We start from the raw sequence: 18,847 nt of genomic DNA on the forward strand, positions 1-18,847 counted from the left end.
CGCAAAGCACGCTGGGAACAAGGAAGTGTTCCCAGCAACGCTACAATATAAAGAGACCAAAGTTCATACTAATAACCTGCTTTTTCACCTTTATCACAAAGATACCGAGATGTTGTTTTTTGTTCAAATATATATAACTTTTCAGCATGTCTACATGAGTTGCTGTGCAAAATGTAAGATATCGAAATCCTTTCATTTTTTTACTCTGCTGCACTCAGCGGAAAAACTTTGGAGACCCCTTCTAGCCAAAACGCCATGATGCCAAGATTAAATGTTGAAAACTACTGTTAAAAAAAATAAAACAACGTTGTACAAATACCAATGTGGCCCCAGCATTTTTCGGACATTCCTGGTGTACCTAATGAAGTGACCGCTGGGGTGCACAGGTGTACCGGTGCTGCTGATGCTCAGTGCGCCTGCGTCCTGCTGAGGCGGGCACAGAGCAGCTATTGTTAGCCCACAGGTTGTCTCACACTTGATCCGCGTCTACCTGTTGTCTCTTTATCGCTGTTGTTTGCTTCAAAAGTCGAGAAGCCAGCCGCGGCTAGGTGAGACAAGGGAAAGGTGTCCTCGGTGGGAATTAAGGAAGGAAGTAAGGAAGAAAAAAGCGCTCGACGCGGAAACAAGGAAGTAAATAAGAGCGAGGAAGATTGTTGGTCTTCAACAGGTTCAAATGTTTTAGCGGTACCGACCAGCAAACGACAAAGAAAATGCCGCTGGGGCCGTGGAGGAAGAAAAACAAGTCGCCCAAGGAGCACCTGGTGGACAACGAGGAGGTCGTTGGCGGTCAAGCAGGTGCCGGGGGCTCGCTCACTAAATCCGCCGTCAATGGCGCCGGGCTGCCGCCTCCGCCCGCCAACCTGCGGCCCAAACTGGTCTTCCACACGCAGCTGGCCCACGGAAGTCCCACCGGCAGGATCGAGGGCTTCACCAACGTCAAAGAGCTGTACGCCAAGATAGCAGATGCCTTCAATATCAGCCCACCAGAGGTAAACGCACCACCACCCACAACGTACGCTCCCAATTGGCTTTACCTGTGTGAACAAAAGTGGTCCACTTTGCCCTTCTTCTGACTGCAGAAACATAAATAATGTCATTTTAACACAAATTATTTTTTGCTCCATGCTAAAGTTTGCTTTGTTTACAACAGCGGTGGGCAACATGCGGGTCATGGGCCGTGACATGCTGTCAACAAGTATGTCGACAAGTCAATGTCGACATACAGTACATGGTTGAAGTACATGGTTGATAGGTTGTGTTGACTGTTTGATTGTTATGTTATGTGTGTGCATGTATGAAAACTTTATTGTCAGTGTAGTCAAGACATACTTGTACATTGAAGTGAACGCAGCAGCTCTGTAAGATAAGAGTATTGAATATTGTAAAGTTGGTGGAATGACCATGAGGCTGGAAAAAAAAGGCCACTTTTATTGGTGTCACAAAAAAGCACTATGTACCTTAAGACTCACACGGTTCTGCAACTCCTTGTAGCTGGTTGCTTAGCGCAGCTCAATGTGACTCTCATTTAGTAGGAATCTGTAGATATGGGTTCCAGCTCCGGACAGTGTGCAGGGCTTAACTCCATTACACTAACTTCCTGTTTAGCATATGGATTATGAAATTCGTATTATTGTAACACTCAGCCAAACACCAGACCAGATAGGTGGAACAACAGCTGTTTTTTTTTAATTAAGGTCCAAGAGGCAACAATTCCTACAAGTGCTACTGTCGCGACCATAACCCATGCCACAACTAACTCCAACATGCGTCCGTCTGTCACACCTTTTCCTTCCCAACCCCAGAACATATCTCTCCATGGCAACACATAACACCCCTAAGGGTTATTACAATATGTCTGAAGAGCAAAATTTGAGGATGTAGGGAAATTTGATGTTCATGTTCAGAGGTGCTAGGTTTATACCGGTATCGAGTCAAAAACAAGTGTAACCGTCAATGGCAAATCCGGTTCACCTGTGGTGCCAAACAGCGTTATTATAGGGTTGGCTTGCAAATTTATCATGACAATCACAGACAGATTTTGGAAGACTTTCCTCCAATACTTCTCCAAATGAGGACATGACCAAAACAAGTGAATAAGTGTAGCATCCTATCACCGTGGGGGATCCATCTCTGGGTGCTAGTTTGGTTTTAGACATGCGAGTCCTGTGTATGTCTAAGAGGTCTGTCTGATGCCCAGCAGTTTGTCATGAATCATGAATAGTCAAGATGATGGTTGCAAGTCAGGAAGTGCACCAACAATGTTCACACCAGGAGTCTCAGGGAAGTTTGGTAGCCGACTATCAATGAAATATCTGACCTGGAAGTACCTAAAAAACATAGGAATTTGAAAGATGGTATTTTTCCGTTGATGAAATGAACATATTATCAACGAAAAGGTCTGGAAAACATGCTATGCCTAGTCTTCGCCACTCCCAGAACCCCGGATCCAGCAGGGAGGGTTGCAAGAGATAGTTGTCTGAGATGGGGCGAGAAATGCAGAAACCCAGGAAACCAGCTGGGCTCACACCTTCAACAAATGCCAGACCACTGGATTAACAACGTGCTTGTTTGGCGAAAAAGGAAGTGGAGATCCAAGGCAGGTTTGGTCTCATTTGGAGTGCTATTTATTCTGTCATGTCTGTAAAACTAGATGAGGACTGGTCACGGTCCCCACTTGCCTTTGGAGAGCGATGCTGTGGTGTCCTTGTACAATGCCTCCCCATTTGGTAACAGCGCAAAGACCCAAAGGTCCTGTATGTCCTCGTGTGTTGATGTTCACCATGTAGCGCTGCAGGAAGTCCCTCACGTCCCGTTGTGTGGACACACCTTAAATGAGAGCAGATAACCTGCCAGGGGTGTCCTGAGGGAGCAGCTGCGCTTCAGGCCTCCTCCTTCCATAAACATGTTCAGACTTCACTCTTTACTTAGGCTTGTAAAGACTTATACAAAGCTGCTATTTATAAGTATTATTTTTGGGGGGAGGGGTAATCATTTTTAAAAGACATAAGCATGTTCTTGTTTCTAGAAATATTTAGTAGTGAAAGTGGGTGTGCTGTCATAGTCTAGCTGTGTACTATATCCTGTGTACTAGCTTTGCCTGTAATTTGAATGTGTGGCTGCCACACCAGTGTTTACCTTCTGGTCTGCTGCCAGACCAGCCTAATTCAGCAGATTAGGTGTTGCTATCTCATTTGGTGGAGGACCTTATCAGCTTGTTTGTTTGATTTACCTTGGATGCAACACAGAGCGTGAAGCGTGAATCGAAGAGCGTGAATCGAAGCTCGCAGGGGGTTAGCTTAGTTTAGCATGCCAAGTAGTCGACTCGGGCTTGATGAGTATAATTTTACCATGCTGTGTTTTAAGGCTTTAATGTAAGGAACGTTCCAATGAAAAGATGTGCGGATTCTGAGTGAGGAAAAAAAACATGAGAAGCACATTTATTTTGAACGTGAGTTCTGTGTTAATCACAAAATTGGCCAATAAAAACAGAATTAGTCATATCAATGAAATCATCATCAGTCGTCGTGAGAACTGCTCAATGGTGGCGGAATCTCATCACAATCACTAACCTGCCCTCCTCCCGAACATGTAGAAATGGCGACCTGAAACACAGGCGAAAGTTAGAGGTTAAACCTCTTCTTACTGACTGCGCCTGGACGCCACTCAGGCTCGATGCGTGTGTTTTGTTTTACCACTTTAAGTGAGCATTGTTCAAAGCCCGCCCCCAACCAGGCACTTTCTGAGTGGGGAAAAAAAGCAAGTTTATTCCTGCTCCCAGCTCGTCTTAACCATCAACATCCATTCTCAACACATGGCGCACTTCTAGCCTTCAAAATAAGAGCGCCGTTTGCCACATCTCGTCTAATTGTGTAAACAAAAATAATCACACATTCCTCATATTGAACTTGGCCAGGTATGTTAATTTTTTAGCCTCAGTTAATTTTTCAACTCAGTATGGAGTTGTGGACTCCTGTAGAGCAGCTACACACGATAACCCCCAAACAGAAAGCGTTCTAGATCTTCCAGAATCTGCACCTATTCAGCTGTCTTTCATGCTTTCTTCGCAAAATGGTCTGTTTTAATGTATTCCAACCGCAACCCACCTTCAGGCACGCTCACTGTGTTGTGGTTGGTCACACTCCCGAGTGCTTAAAAGGACTTGTTGTGCCGCTAGCGGTGAACCCAAATTTATAGGCGTTGATAATAAAAGACGATGTATCTTTTCAAAATGTTGACTTTTAACATATCTGATCCAGAAGTAGAGACAGTCCAAAGTTTCTCAAGAAAAGAGGTTACTTCAAGACGTGGCCCTCACTAGAAAAGCATTTAATGGAAACGACAAGCTTCAGATGAATGGACTAATAAAATAATGTTTAGAGTGTTGGCTGTTTGAAGCGTCAGGTCTATTGGGATGTGGACCGGACCCTTGCTCAACCCTGATGTGACGCAATGCGATGCCAACATGTTATGGCTCTATATCCACACTCGGGTTAATCATTGCACTAGCTTGATGCTGATGATGTGACATCTACACAGCTCACCTCAGCACTCTTGCTCACACAGGAACTGCAAGTGAAAATGAACACTGACCTTTCTTCGCTCTCTCTTTCTCTCTCTCTCTCTCACACACACACACACACACACACGGACGAGTCTTGTCCCTTTCTTGTATTCAGCCACTAAAAAGCTGTTGAGGCTGTAAAAGGCTGTGATCATGTTTCACGTGTGTTGATCGTGTAGCAACACGTGTAGGTGTAGATGCTGTTTGTGTTCCTGTTGAATCACATGCTATTCTTGGGAACAGCACAATGTGTCATATGAGTGCATATATGAAAATATGTACATGCACATTCTCTGCCTTCATTGTATGTTTTGCACCTTAAATATGGAATTTTCGCCAATGAGGTGAAGCAAATATTCACGGAACTGCTGGTGAGACCTCTGTGATAGCGTCACTGTCTAAAGCCGGACACATAACCTGTTTCTGTTGCACAACGTTGACGCACAACTAGTGTTTTGATATCAAGCCATAAGTATTATAATGATAACAAGTGACACACTTTAAAAAAGTAAGTTGTGAGATGATCGTAGCTCACCCGTGAGACAACAAGCCAGTTGGATGCCGCCAGCCAGCATGGAAACAAAAATGCCAGAATGTGGAATGAGATTGAAACATGATAGAAACACACACTCTGGCATAGATAGGCTTAGTTAGTGACAAGTTGTTCTTAATTTACTACACATTTTACAAACGGTTCATTCAGATGATGCAACATGCACAGTCCAGTATGTACTGTGGTACGTACTGTAAGTACTGCGTTACAACAGATGCACGTCACAATGTTCAACTTGCCGTTTAGCCACATTTTCTGTCTGTTGGAGTGGAGTGGAGTAATTCTCAAACATGCATTATTATGCCCCTCCCTCACTGACGGGACTGACTAAAATGCTTGTTCCTAATATACTGTCCAACAGTGCAAATGTAAGACTGTGTGTATGTGTGTGGAGATCAACCCTGCCAGTACACCGAGTCCCCGTGGAAGCGACCGCCAGCAGCGTGTAGGACACAGCAGGAGGGGAGGAGTGTTGAAAGCTGCCTGCAGCGCCGAGAAGCTGCTTAACGCCGCCGGCAGCCTTGGTAACGGGCCGTGGGCGTGTACTCATGTCCCTCATCGTGCAGAAAGTACAGAAGACCCATGCAATCAGCCCTCCCCTTCTTCTCCTCCTCTTCTGGGCTCCCCCAACCCCTCACCCCATTATCGACCCTTCTATTATGGTGTGGTTACCCATGACAACACATGTCCTTATGCGTGTGTGTCTGTGTGTGTGTTGGTACACAGCAAAAGGGCTAATTGGTAGCCCCTAGCATGAATATGCACCATGCGGTCCCTTTCCATACAATACAATGACATGTAATACAAACTAAAACTCACTAGCATCAATTACACCATTGTAAACTCAAAATAATCACATTTGTATATGAATGTGATTAAAAAGTAATGGTAATGGTTTTATTTCATTTGAACATGCATCAGATTACAATTGAGTGCATCCCATAATCAGTTCACAGTTCCACATGTCCAAAAGGAGTAGGAAGAAGCAAAGCTTATTAAATCCTACCCATCCATCTGGTACTTTCAGTCACTGTTACATTTGTTCACTTCCTGCTTTCCATAATACAGTTTAAGGTTTTTTTTTTTGAATTTTGAATTTTTTTATTTTTTGTCGAGGTGATATGACCATACAATGACATTACGTGTACCATAGTAACTGTCCATATAGTGATATATATAGCACATCATGACTGGTTCAAGACTCTTCATCCTTGTATTTAGCAAACATTAACTGCTTGTATTGTAAAAGTCGGCATGAAGTTGCATGTTTGCTCTCGTCTTGGATTAGTAATCAGTCAGGTTGTGCAAGAGTACCTAATGGTGTGACTTGTCAGAACGCATGGAAGTGAGATCAGTGGCTTGCAGCAGTTCAGTCAGGCCCCTGCTGTCGCTGTGCAATCTGCTTCAAGTGCTGGGAAATCAGCTTAGTGCTTCTCTGATCAAACTCCCTCCACAAAGTGTCAAGCCACAAGGTCACTGTCATTTTCCTTGTCAGTGACCCCCCCCCCAACACACACACACACACTCACACTGATGCCACTCAGGACCATCCATGACTAACAGGCTTGATGGATGTTCACACTTCCGTGTCAAACAAGTTCAGCTTGTGATATCCATGTTGTCTTGTGTGTGTGTGTGTGATGTACCAGATCCTCTTCTGCACCCTCAACACCCACAAGATTGACATGGACAAGCTGCTGGGGGGCCAGATCGGCCTGGAGGACTTTATCTTTGCCCACGTCAAAGGGATCAAGAAGGAGGTGGAAGTGTTTAAGTCTGAGGACGCCCTCGGCCTCACCATCACTGACAACGGAGCAGGATATGCCTTCATCAAGGTGAGCTTCACTGCACCTCCGTAGATAGGAGGATGGTGATGGGCTATAATAATCAACAGTGAACATTATATTTTTATTATTAAATTAGTTTTATACATTGATTCATTTTCTACCGCTTATCCTCACAAGGGTAGGGGGGGTGCTGGAGCCTATCCCAGCTGTCTTCAGGCGAGAGGCGGGGTACACCCTGGACTGGTGGCCAGCCAATCACAGGGCACATATAGACAAACAACCATTCGCACTCACATTCATACCTATGGACAATTTGGAATTGCCAATTAACCTAGAATGTTTTTGGAATGTGGGAGGAAACCGGAGTACCCGGAGAAAACCCACGCATGCACGGGGAGAACATGCAAACTCCACACAGAGAGCTGTGAGTTCTGCGCTCTAACCACTCGACCGCCATGCAGCCCCTTAAGTGTAACAAGAATGCAAAAAAAGAAGACATCAGGAAGGGGATAAATACTTAGAGCGGGTCGTCTAGAAACCCGAAGGTTGGCGGTTAGATCCTCGCTCCTTCCACGTAGTGGCTGTAGTGTCCCTGAGACAAGACAAGTACCATTGGACCAAGCTGGCAAAGAGAGGCATGAAAGGCCCATATTTTCAAAGGGACCTATTATGCTAATTTTTCATCCCATTCTATTGAATGGTGGACTCCTATAGAGCAGCTACAATAAGCAATAAGAGGTGGATGATGATGCTATTGAAATGTTGGTGTCATCGAGGCGCTAGGTTCCCAAAGTGCGTAGGCCAGTTGTCATGGGGGTATGTGAGTAAAAATGAGAAACCATTAGCGGCTAACACTCACAATTAGTGCGCCTGAATGCCTCACGGCACGAGGAGACCAGAGTAGGAAGGTGACAGCGTGAAGTCGTTTATCGCTCTGTGTGCATCATATTGTACATTGATTAATCCTAATTAATCCCCACATGGCGCAGCGTTGAAAATCTGGCAAATGAGGCTTTACTGTTGATTGTACTTATTTTTGTATTTAGAATACTATTAAGGGAGTGGTCATTCTTTTACAGTTGGGACACCATGGAAAGATTCAGGTTAGATAATAATTTAATTATCTTTATTATGCAAGTGGATAGGTTATTTTAACAATACATGCAGTGTGTGTGTGTGTGTGTGTGTGTGTGTGTGTGTGTGTGTGTGTCCAAAAGGGTGTGGTCTTGTTTAGTCACACAACACACACACACACAAATGGACACTCGACAAGCAGGACCAAAACTGTATTCATGTGCATCACGTAACTCCACAGGCACAAGTTGTTGCTGCTGCATTCACATACACTTGGAGAGCACACCCAAAATGCACATGCATCCCAAATCAGGTGATATTTACAAAACCAACCACTTGTTGTTCATAATAGTAGAACAATGCTCCAGAATATTCTACTTATAACAGACATCAATGTTAAACATATGCAAAATGCGGCTTTAGCATAATTTAGCATAATTTAAACTATGCCCTTCAATTTGATATGAAATTAATATGCAGAATTAAACCGTAGCCATCATGAGTGGACAAATTCGATCCATTCCAACAGAAGGACGGCAACATCAGAGTGGAATAAAAAATATTCAGGATGATTATTTATCAGTTCTCATATCAAACTTTATCCTAATGTCACCATGGAAAACACATCCGCTCTAAAATGTGTATGTCTATGAAGTCTGATTCTAATGAGGATTATTGGGTCTGCAGTGCTGTTGTGGTGGCGTTTATGTTAGGGTGCGTAATGAGCTTATGTGTTCTCGGTGTTACACAGATTGCTCACGTGTGCCATCATGGGATGCAGAGGCAGCACTGCAAGCATAGAAAGTAGTCCAGTAGGACTGTGTTGCACGTGAGGAAGTATGTGTATGTAAAGTGTGTGAGTGACAGCAAGTGGTCAGGCTACCTCCTGAGTCCTGACCTACTAGTACGCCAAGAAGACGTGATGGTGTACTGTATCCCCTCTGGCAGCGCATCAAGGAGGGCAGCGTGGTGGACAAGGTGAAGGTGATCTGCGTGGGCGATCACATCCAGTGCATCAACAGTCGCAACATCATCGGCACGCGGCACTATGAGGTGGCCCGCATGCTCAAAGAGTTACCTCGAGATGAGACCTTCACCCTCAAGCTGGTGGAGCCCATGAAGGCCTTTGGTGAGCGGACTTTCACTGTCGCCTCGTGCATTGACAGCTATTCACTCTCATATGTTGCCTGACAGAAATGCTGGAGCCCAGGTCCAAGACAGGTAGCAAGCCCAGTGGTGACGGCAAGATCGCAAACGGCAAGGGAACGCTAAGACTTCGCTCCAAGGGACCAGCGACGGTAGAAGATGAGGTGAGTTTATCTCATGTCTTCACATTGATGTTCCAGCAGGTGTGTCAGGTCTGTCCAGATGAGTGGTGCTCTCTCAAAGTTATCAACTCCTCTTTCCATGCCAGTGTAATGTGGACCAGAACAGTCTGCAGGTTTGAGCAGGGACTCAACAGCACCTCTGCTGGTTTCCGCCAAGTAGTGCACTCCATTTTACCTGAAGATGTACAATAAATAGATCGATTTCCAACACTTGGCTGCACTAGCTAGGAGACCAGGGTTCAATTCCACCCTGGGCCATCTCTGTGTGGAGTTTGCATGTTCTCCCCGTACATGCGTGGGTTTTCTCCGGGTACTCCGGTTTCCTCCCACATTCCAAAAACATGCTAGGTTAATTGGCGACTCCAAATTGTCCATAGGTATAAATGTGAGTGTGAATGGTTGTTTGTCTATATGTGCCCTGTGATTGGCTGGCCACCAGTCCAGAGTGTACCCTGCCTCTCGCCCAAAGACAGCTGGGATAGGCTCCAGCACCCCAGTGACCCTCGTGAGGAAAAGCGGCAGAAAATGAATGAATGAATGATGATTTCAAGTGATTCTCTTTCCTTCAGCCAACAGAGTTTGAGGAGAAAGCAGTGAAGAAGGTGGATGATCTACTGGAGAGCTACATGGGCATCAGAGACACTGAACTTGGTGAGTCCATGATCCTCTACACCAGCACGTACCCCTACGGACCTGAAGCCTTGCACCCCCTACTCCTGAACACTTAACCATGATCAAGTTTATCTTAATTCACTTGAAATATTGAACATAAGTATTTGGTTCATTCATTTTATCGGAATTCAGGATCAAAAATGTGTACATTGGATGGTGACATTTTGATATTCACACAAGTGCTGATGAATAAGTAATCATCCTTTTATATTTTTTTATTACAGTTTGATGTGGGCATCTTTCCGTTTTAATGATTTGAAATTCAAATTTTTTGTCCACTTACTATGGCTTTGGTTTATGTCTGCGTATTCATTTGATGCCAAATTAAAGGGGCCAGTTTAAATGATAAAGCAGTATCCAAAGTACAAAAATACAAACAACCAATGATAAATATCTAGTGCAAGATCCTCTACATGACAGGAGTGTTGTTTGTGTGCTGTTTGTCAGTAGCTGATCAAACATCCGGTATGTTGGCTTTTTTTTTTTTTTTTCAGCTGCCACCATGGTGGAGGTGGGCCGGGACAAGAAGAACCCGGACGAGTTTGCCATGGCATTGGACGAGACGCTCGGCGACTTTGCTTTCCCAGACGAGTTTGTCTTTGACGTTTGGGGTGCCATTGGAGATGCCAAGCACGGGAGGTTCTAACCCCCCCCCCCCAACACACACCTCCTCTTTTTATCCTATTACACCTTTTTTAATCCCAGAGGAAGCTCAAGTGGTGATAGTGAGGACTGGTAAAGGTCTGTGAAACGTGCACTTACCCCCTTTCTCCTACACGGTACCTAATCTTTAAATGCGTTTTTAACTCTTGCTAGCTGTGTCATTTGGAATGCCAAGATCACGCAGCTTTTTAGCGCTTTTTTTCATAAGAGTTGTGGGAGTTGTTTGGCGCAATGGTTGAAGTCCACGGTGCCATGTCTTTCCTGGTATGGAGCCTTGCAGCACACAAATAGTGAAAAAAAATCATAGATTCAAATGTCTTCACACTGCTGGACTTTGTAGTCCTTGGCTGGTTTCTGTCTTCACCTCACTTATTTAGGCATAAATAATCTGTTGTAATACACGGAAATGTCTGGAATGTGATAAGCTCCATCCAAAGTCTCACATGCATGGACACCAAACTTATTCATTTGCTGAACATATTTTCTTCTTAAACTTAAATTGAGACAAGCAATCCTGTTTAGGTCAATCGTTACACTAAACGATCAAAAAAATATCTACATCTTAGCTACTTAGCTACTATCTTATCTACACACACAATTGGATTGTTCATCATTCCTTTCCTGTTCTAATATTACCATCACATTTGCCATCAGTGGTACCTTTCTGTGGTGGCATTCCAAAAGAACCCAAAGGAAAAGCAAAGTACACTTGATTATTAGTATTCAGCATGCGGTTCTGGGGCCATTTAAGGCCTGCAGCACATTATAAAAAAAAACATCTTAAAGACGAAAACACTACCACTACTACTACTAATAATAATACGCTGTCACTTCCAACATGAAGCTGCAGGCTGTTTTTTTTCCCTTGAAAATAAAGTCATCCCTCGTTTATATCAGTTGGTTCCAGACCCGACTGCGATATAAGATTACGTTTTTTTTTTGAAAGTCACTCCTACAGTCACCTTTACACTCCTATTATTCATTGTTTGCTCCACTCTTATGCTGCAGAGACTCCAGGCGACCGTGAGCTTGCTAACCTGTTAGCCTTGAATTTACTTACCACTTCCACATGGAATGGGAGAACTTTATGACATGACTGCCGCCAGGTGACCAGAATACTACACATCACTTGTATTTTGATATGTTTCGACAATAGACCTTAGCGGGAGCGAGGGAGCGATAATGATATTGCGAGGGATGACTGTATGTAACTCGCTGAGTTGAAGTCTGACACCCTATCAGAGCACTTTGAGACTATATATTTGGTTTTAACTAGGAACATCTTACAGAATCTTGAGGGTAACATTTCTCCTGGTTATGAATACTCATTAGGGGTGTGCCTGTCAACTATTTAGTGTGTTGGGACACAATAAGAGAAGAAGGGAAGCACCACTGTTGTTGGACAATAAAATGTGATCAACTCAACTCCACACTGCAGTGTGATAATTAGCCCAAACTTTACACCACAATTTATAAAATAATTGTTCACCCTGTGCAGAAGTAACAACAAAAAGGAAAATCTATAATTCAGAGTCCTCTTTGGAAGCATCAAAAGCTTTATTAGCTTGTAGAAGTCGTGGCTTTTGGCTCATGACAATAAGAGCTTGTATTTTGCCGAATTGAGCACACAAGTCTCCAGTACTATGTGGAAGTGCTCTAATAAAAATAATCAAATGTCCATCAAAGAGGCCACACATTTGGCACTGTAAAGTCTTCTGTGCTTTCGTTCCATCCATTATTTTACAGTTCTGCATATTACAAATATCCAAATTGTAAAAAAGAGCATCATCATCATCATGAGAATAGTTGTGTTGTAAAATTCTAACAGGAGAAACAGCGTTCATGGTTGGATAGTTGGATGAGTGACCTGGGTGTGGTTGGGTGATGGAGGAGGTGTAGCCCTTGCAGCTTGATGCTCGCCACCTCCTCACAGCTCGTCTCCTACGTGGGTGCGATCCAAGGTGTTGCTTATCAGCTTCTCCTGCGCCTCCTTCATCCCAAACACCACTGAAAGAAAAAAAATAAGGTCGTGATCAACAAACGATGCTCAGGACAAGTAGGTACAGTATACAATACAGGCTTTGCTTTACCCTGTGGCGCCCCCTTTAGGTGTGAAGAGCAATTGTATCCAGCAAGGCTTTTTTTTTTTTATTAATTTCATTGAGGAATTTAATCATTATTAAACTATAGAGAATCATGCAGACGTCTTTTGTAATACAAAATAGCTTTTTCTTTTACATGTTTCATATGACAATACTATTTCTATTATTGAAGGCTTACCTTGCTCTGCGCTGCTGTAAAAATACTTGTAGTTGGGGTTTCCCATTTTGTTCGTGATTTCGGGGTGAACTTGGCCGCTGGAATCTGCAAACAAAGTGTGACCCATTTATTCGAATCAAACAGCCTGTCACGTGATGGGAAAATGTATATTTTCCAGGTACATAACACATTATCTTATGTGAATTACTGTTCTAGCCTTTTGGAGAGCTTCAATTCTTGTATCTGAGCACATCCTACTAGTGTGCCCAGCAGGAGATTATCTGTAGCCTGTGGGTGACCCCCATATACGAGGCAGCGTCAGGGGAGTGGCAAAAATGTCCATTGTCTTTTACACTAAGTCATTTTCATGCTATGGGGCATAAGATTTTGCCACTCTTGGCCAGGCACCAACAGACCGCCATGCATACTGTGTGTGGTCTGACCCCTTTGCTTTGCAATGGTAATAAAAACTGTTTAAGTTTAGTTTCTTACTTTCTTAGTTAGGATTATTTTTATTTTTTTCCGCACAACTCACATCTCTCTGTGGCAGAGCAACTTGGATGTCAACTTTCAGCTTACCGAGGAAGAGAATACGAGGGATGTAGCCGCCGTCGGGACTGAAGGCCTCATCCTTTGGCTCCTCTTCATCCTGTCCGAGCGAGATATGAAACCCAAGTGGACTGAATGACGCACAAGAAGCCTTCCATTTGGTATTCATTGCAGGTGTGCAGCCATCTTTTAAAGCTAATGTGGGCAAGTAGGCTTAAATTTGTGAGGGAGTGGATGAACTGCACTTTGAAAGATGAAATATAACGGAACATGGTCGCATGAGTCCACTTCATATTGTCCTCACACTACTCTAGTGTCACTGCAACCTCAGTCAGATAGCATTTATGCTAATTGTATTAGCTCAACTAAGACTAGTTCACACTGCAGGGTTTGATGCACTTGTTTAAATGCTATTTTGAATGTGTTGATGAATGTGACATGCTAATATGAACATAAAGTAGCGTGTATGCGCAAAAGCACAACATCGCTCACGGTAGTGATGTGTGATACCATTGAGGTCATTCCCGAGTAGATACTGGGTAAAAAGTATCAGCAAAGAAATGTGAATTGACCAGCAGTGTGAACATAGCCCAATACATCAATGGAGCTTTCCTTGATGCTAGACTCCTCACCTCCAGGTTGACCATCACAAAGTTGTGGGCAAGCTGCAAGATTTCCTTCGAGTCTGCGAATTTGGGTTTCAGTGCTGCAAAGAGAAAAAACGGACAAGATTCTGTCACACACTGCTGCCCTCCCCACTGTGAAGTGCGTCATTCTCCAGTACATAGGTTGGTAATCGGGCTTGATCGCGTGGTTCGGACGGTATCTTCTGATCAAGACTAAAACATACATATATATATTTATTAGTATTACCTTTGCATGCTCCACACCAGGTCTTGTGGATGATAACCATGATGGGCAGCCCACTGGCAACACAAACAAAGCAACGTTAGAGGAAATTTGTTGTAAAAGTGGAGCTCCAACTCTCAACTGTGCCACGGACTCACCTGGCTTCCGCCTCATTTTTGCCATCTTCCAACGTCCTCCAGTTGATGTTATCCCCAAATCCTGCAATGTAAAGAATGCAAAGGATTGCATGATATGACAAAGGATGTGCTAGATTGATGATTTGGAAAAGATCACGTGCATGTAACATGTAATTGTGACTAGGCTCCACATTACACACAGGTTTGATGCCAGCTGAGAACAAGATGATGTAACGGGGGGCCAACTTCCTGAAATCAAAGGTGTGACCATGAACGACATGGATACATGCACTCCAATGTCTGGACGCACAACACCAGTACTATTGCGTTGTAGCCCATTCCCATAATGGTTTTTTAATGTCAGTGCTTTTTCTTTTGCACGTTTTCATTTGTGTTTTGTTGATGTGTCGTTTGGTTATAAATACACTAGTTATAGATTTGCATGCAGAGATTTGACCTTGTCTATTGAGACAGGTGTTTTGGTATTGAGGATTTAAATGAATCGATTTAAATAGTGAACATTTGATATCATTTTTTACATTAGTAATTCATTTTGTAATACACATTATACATTAAGATAAAAAAATGTTGGGAGGCGAAAGAGCCGGCTCTTTTTCGTTACATGAGCCAAAAGAACAGGCTCTCTCCAAAGAGCCGGAATTGACATCATTACACCGAAATAAGGGACTCGTACTTCCATGTGGTGATGAGATATTCACTTCGTAATGGATCATATTGTAGTCGCAAAATGCAACCATATAGTCGCAGTCTAGGACCCTGAAATGGGGCAAAGTAGCACTCACCTCTGCCGCTAGCTGCATCGACGACATCTTGGAAAGCCCATAAAAACAGCAAAACGTGCAAAGATGAAAACAAAGCCACGTTTATCCAAGAAGTCTGCATTTTGTCCGGTTTAATGTTCACTAAATGCCTCGATGGTGACAACAAATCTACCGCATGAAGGAAGCGTCAGATGTAGCCCTGACCCGGATGTACAAAGCTTTTTAATTTCAAAATAAAATGATGTCCCGGATTTACTGTCTTTCGTTTTCGGTTTGCCTTTTATTTTTGTGGACATGCTCACGTGACCCCACGACCGCGTGTTCCTCTATGTGTCTCAGCAGCGTCAAGCTATACAACAAAATGACACTTCCTGGCCGGAAATTACAACAAAACAGACTTTTATGGTGCCCAGGTTAAGAAAAGCGACCAAAGTATGTCTTCTTACTAATTCATTTGAATTTGGTTTGCGTTTGTTTGTGACACTCTAGGTCACTAATAGTGATTGACAACATTTAATTGTGAAAGCATCAGGCGGAAGTGTGGAGTGACACTGCTTATCTTATCGTTAGCAAGCAGTTACTGTAGCATCATCCTGATTAGCCAGCAGCACTACTTAAACGGGCTGTTTCATCCATATTGACAGGTAAACCCATCTTTCACTTTAGACATGTTGTTTTTATATTTATTGATTGTGAGCCGTTTATCTTTTGAGTCAAATGTATGTGGGAAATCGTGTTGATGAGGCTTGACTTTATTGTTAGCCTCTTGCTATGCTATTATTATCCAAAGTAGCCTTCTTGGCTAGCTCGGAACAGCAACATTGGCGTTTGACGTGTAACGTGTTTGTTAACTCTTAATGTCAGAATTGTACAACTATTTTAACCGCACATATATGTTTCTGTGTGTGTATATATCTATATATGTATGGTGCGTGTGTGTATATACACGAACACACGGTGGTGCGTTCAAACCTGGAATGAACGCAATGTCCATATTGGCGATCAACTCACATGGTTTCACGATTTCCCCTCTTTGTACACGCAGCACTATGAATCAAGAGAAGCTCGCCAAACTCCAGGCTCAAGTCCGGATAGGTGGAAAGGTGTGCTTTATTTTTATTATCTTGTAACCACAACTTCGCTGAATTTTCTCGTAGTTTCAACGAAATGCATCGTTTGGTGTTTTAAGGGGTGTGTCGTTTTTGCTACTTTCCTGCTGACGACAGCATTTTCTTTATTCAGAGAGAGTGGGAGTCAGCTTTAGCTGGTTTCTCGTTTTGCCTGTTCTTACCCAAGCCTATTTTCATACATGGAAACCATTTAGAACTTTAAATGGATCGGTATTTTAACCTGTGCACATGCTCAGTCATACAAAGTCGCACCGTTCACAGATAACTACACAGAGGCAATTATGAGTACATGGTGATGTCAACTCCAGCTTTTCTTGTGCCAGGGAACGGCTCGCAGGAAGAAAAAGGTGGTCCATAAAACGGCAACAGCCGACGACAAGAAGCTCCAAGGCTCTCTGAAGAAATTGTCGGTCAACAACATCGCAGGCATAGAGGAGGTAAAGCGTGCATCCCAATGAATGTTCCATAATAAGAATTTCTGTACAGCCTTGGCTCTGGTCATAATGTGGTAGTTCTGTCTAAGTTGCTGATTTTCCCTGTTTCAGGTGAACATGATCAAAGATGACGGAGCAGTCATCCACTTCAACAACCCAAAAGTGCAGGCGTCTCTGTCGGCCAACACTTTCGCCATCACGGGCCACGCCGAGACCAAGCAGCTAACGGAGATGCTGCCCGGCATCCTCAGCCAGCTGGGGGCCGACAGCCTCAGCAGCCTGCGCAAGCTGGCTGAGCAGTTCCCACGGCAAGGTGCGTCCAAAGCCACTGCACATTTTCCATCCATTTTTCCAGATCGCGGGGGCAGCAGTCTCAGTAGGGAAGTATAGACTTCGCTGATGAACAGAATCTGTGACAAAGGGCAGCCTTGGTGGAGGCCAACGTGCACCAGAAACAGGCTAGACTTACTGCTGGCAATGCGAACCAGACTCCTGTTCCGGTTGTACAAGGACCGAATGACACGTAGTAGTGCGCCACCAATGCCGTACTCCCGGAGCCAAACAGAAGGTTTTTTGTTCATGACGTCACATGACAAACGGTCATTTGAGTACCTCTTCTCACAGAAGTGGAGCAAACAAGATTTTTATTATGTTTGGTGCTCAAACACATTACATAATTCCAAAGTCACTTTTGCATAATAGGGGACCTTGAATATAAGTGTAAAAATTAGTATGTTAAAAATAGGGCTGTCTTTGAATGAGGATTTCTGTAGTCCAACCTGATTGGGTAGATTTGTCCATAGTCGGCTAACAGTCAAATATAACTTTATTTATTTTTCTAAGAGCACAGCTAATAGTGATGCCTACAAATAAACAGATCTCATTTGAAGATGGATTGAAGCTACTATTTCAAACGGCTGTAGTTTGAAGATGGTCACTATGACCCAAAGTTTGTGATGGGAGTAAATTTGCTCAACTAATTTGCATATTATGACACCAGGCCAGCTTACGTACCGGAAGTACAGGTCTTCTGTTAAACACATTATTGTCAATTCCATATTAACACAAATGAGGCTGAATTTGTATCAAAATAGGCTTTTAACAAAGATATTCTATGTGAAAATGGATGCTAAGCAGCAGACGTGGACACCCGCAATGTCGTCAGAATGCTAAAATTTTGACACACATGACATTTGAATTGCAAGATTGATACTCGAATCAGACCCCTGAATGGAAGTTGACTATTCTGACACCTGTAATTGATAAAGTACACTCTAATAGTAAAATTCCTTTGGGTGTGTGAATGTCACAAAAACTAAAGAATCAACTTTAGAAGTGTATTTTTCCTTCAAATTGTGCCTTTCCCCAGCCTTCTGTGTTGTTGAGTTGGACTGCACTGCTATTTACAGTGGGCTTCCCTAATAGTGTTTTTTCAGCTGTCAGTACCACAAATAGCAGTATTAAAAAAACAAAAAACAAATGTTGTCTCTTCCAGCGATGGATATGAAAGCAGTGAAGGAGGAAATAGCCGAGGAAGATGACGACGCTGTGCCGGGTAGGCAGTGATGGTCCCCTGAGATTGGGGGGGGGGGGTGTTGTCAAAGAGAAGCCTCTCTTGATATCCTTTTGTTTTGTCTGGCAGATCTGGTGGAGAACTTTGATGAGGCCTCAAAGAACGAAGCCAACTGATCCTTCCCATCCTTCTCATCTGTTGCACGCTCGCGCTTCACATTAAAATAGTGTTTCCTTGTGCAGGGAGACACTCGTTTAAAGGTGCAGTTCATATCCATCATCATCATCGTCATCTTTTGTGAGGGCATGCACCACTTCAGAATAAATTAGGAGGCACTGCAACAACACGCAGAATCAGTCTGCTGACAGGCTCTTTGTCTACAGTCGGCACCCAAAGGACTGGACAAACTGCTTTGAGAAGACAGTTTTGACATGCTTCACATCGCTAATTATTTAAGAGATTCTTTATGAAATGGTGGCAAAGATTCATTTTACAGGTAGTGGTGAAGATGGTTTAATAAAAGATTTTTTGGGATATGGCCACGTTCCGCTTCTTC

At 43.4% G+C, this 18,847-nt stretch overlaps 3 protein-coding genes across 3 annotated transcripts; 2 read left to right on the forward strand and 1 right to left on the reverse strand.

The window, feature by feature from the left end:
* Positions 1-411: 411 nt before the first annotated feature.
* gipc2 (GIPC PDZ domain containing family, member 2) lies at positions 412-11,564 on the forward strand. Its single transcript, XM_058061417.1, has 6 exons — positions 412-989; positions 6,764-6,949; positions 8,924-9,104; positions 9,170-9,285; positions 9,873-9,954; positions 10,470-11,564. The coding sequence occupies exons 1-6, from the start codon at positions 711-713 to the stop codon at positions 10,619-10,621; spliced, it is 996 nt and encodes a 331-aa protein (XP_057917400.1). The 5' UTR covers positions 412-710; the 3' UTR covers positions 10,622-11,564.
* Positions 10,472-15,469, reverse strand: txndc12 (thioredoxin domain containing 12 (endoplasmic reticulum)). Its single transcript, XM_058061418.1, has 7 exons — positions 15,236-15,469; positions 14,454-14,514; positions 14,320-14,372; positions 14,079-14,152; positions 13,477-13,546; positions 12,919-13,002; positions 10,472-12,645 (listed from the first exon to the last, which is right to left on the reverse strand). The coding sequence occupies exons 1-7, from the start codon at positions 15,333-15,335 to the stop codon at positions 12,566-12,568; spliced, it is 522 nt and encodes a 173-aa protein (XP_057917401.1). The 5' UTR covers positions 15,336-15,469; the 3' UTR covers positions 10,472-12,565.
* A 145-nt stretch (positions 15,470-15,614) lies between these two features.
* LOC131109432 (transcription factor BTF3 homolog 4-like) lies at positions 15,615-18,829 on the forward strand. Its single transcript, XM_058061419.1, has 6 exons — positions 15,615-15,858; positions 16,260-16,317; positions 16,668-16,781; positions 16,890-17,091; positions 18,274-18,333; positions 18,421-18,829. The coding sequence occupies exons 2-6, from the start codon at positions 16,264-16,266 to the stop codon at positions 18,465-18,467; spliced, it is 477 nt and encodes a 158-aa protein (XP_057917402.1). The 5' UTR covers positions 15,615-15,858; positions 16,260-16,263; the 3' UTR covers positions 18,468-18,829.
* Positions 18,830-18,847: the final 18 nt, after the last annotated feature.

This window comes from Doryrhamphus excisus, chromosome 22, assembly GCF_030265055.1.
Source record: "Doryrhamphus excisus isolate RoL2022-K1 chromosome 22, RoL_Dexc_1.0, whole genome shotgun sequence".
In the NCBI taxonomy this organism is placed as follows: Eukaryota; Metazoa; Chordata; class Actinopteri; order Syngnathiformes; family Syngnathidae; genus Doryrhamphus; species Doryrhamphus excisus.